Here is a 311-nt window from a genome sequence, read left to right as displayed (position 1 = left end):
CCGGCTCAACACCACCCTCAACCCCAGCGGCGAAGGAGCTTTCTTGCACCTGGTTTCCCGGGGTGGGCTGGACCGGGAGGCCACCCCCACCTACCAGCTGTTGGTACAAGTGGAAGACAAGGGTGAGCCCCGTCGGCGGGGATACCTTCAGGTTAATGTCACCGTCCAGGACATCAATGACAACCCACCCATCTTCAGCCAGACTCTTTACCAGGCACGAGTGCCTGAGGATGCGCCTGTTGGGGCCAGTGTTCTCCAGGTGGCTGCAGCCGATGCTGATGAAGGCACCAATGCTGACATCCGCTACCGCC

The 311-nt window shown here is 61.1% G+C and overlaps 1 protein-coding gene across 1 annotated transcript in view; it reads left to right on the top strand.

Annotated features, from left to right (window-relative positions):
* Positions 1–4: 4 nt before the first annotated feature.
* Positions 5–311, top strand: part of FAT4 (FAT atypical cadherin 4) — a gene marked incomplete at its 5' end in the record, with an annotated part of 131916 nt that continues 131609 nt past the window's right edge. The window contains one exon of the mRNA XM_010143675.1: positions 5–311. This exon is cut by the window's right edge and continues 9 nt beyond it. Coding sequence (XP_010141977.1) covers positions 5–311 — 307 coding nt within the window.

The sequence above is a fragment of the Buceros rhinoceros genome, unplaced genomic scaffold (assembly GCF_000710305.1).
Source record: "Buceros rhinoceros silvestris isolate BGI_N320 unplaced genomic scaffold, ASM71030v1 scaffold8969, whole genome shotgun sequence".
Classification (NCBI taxonomy): Eukaryota; Metazoa; Chordata; class Aves; order Bucerotiformes; family Bucerotidae; genus Buceros; species Buceros rhinoceros.
The sequence above is the reverse complement of the archived record's forward strand: the minus strand, read 5'-3'. Positions and strand labels throughout refer to the sequence as shown.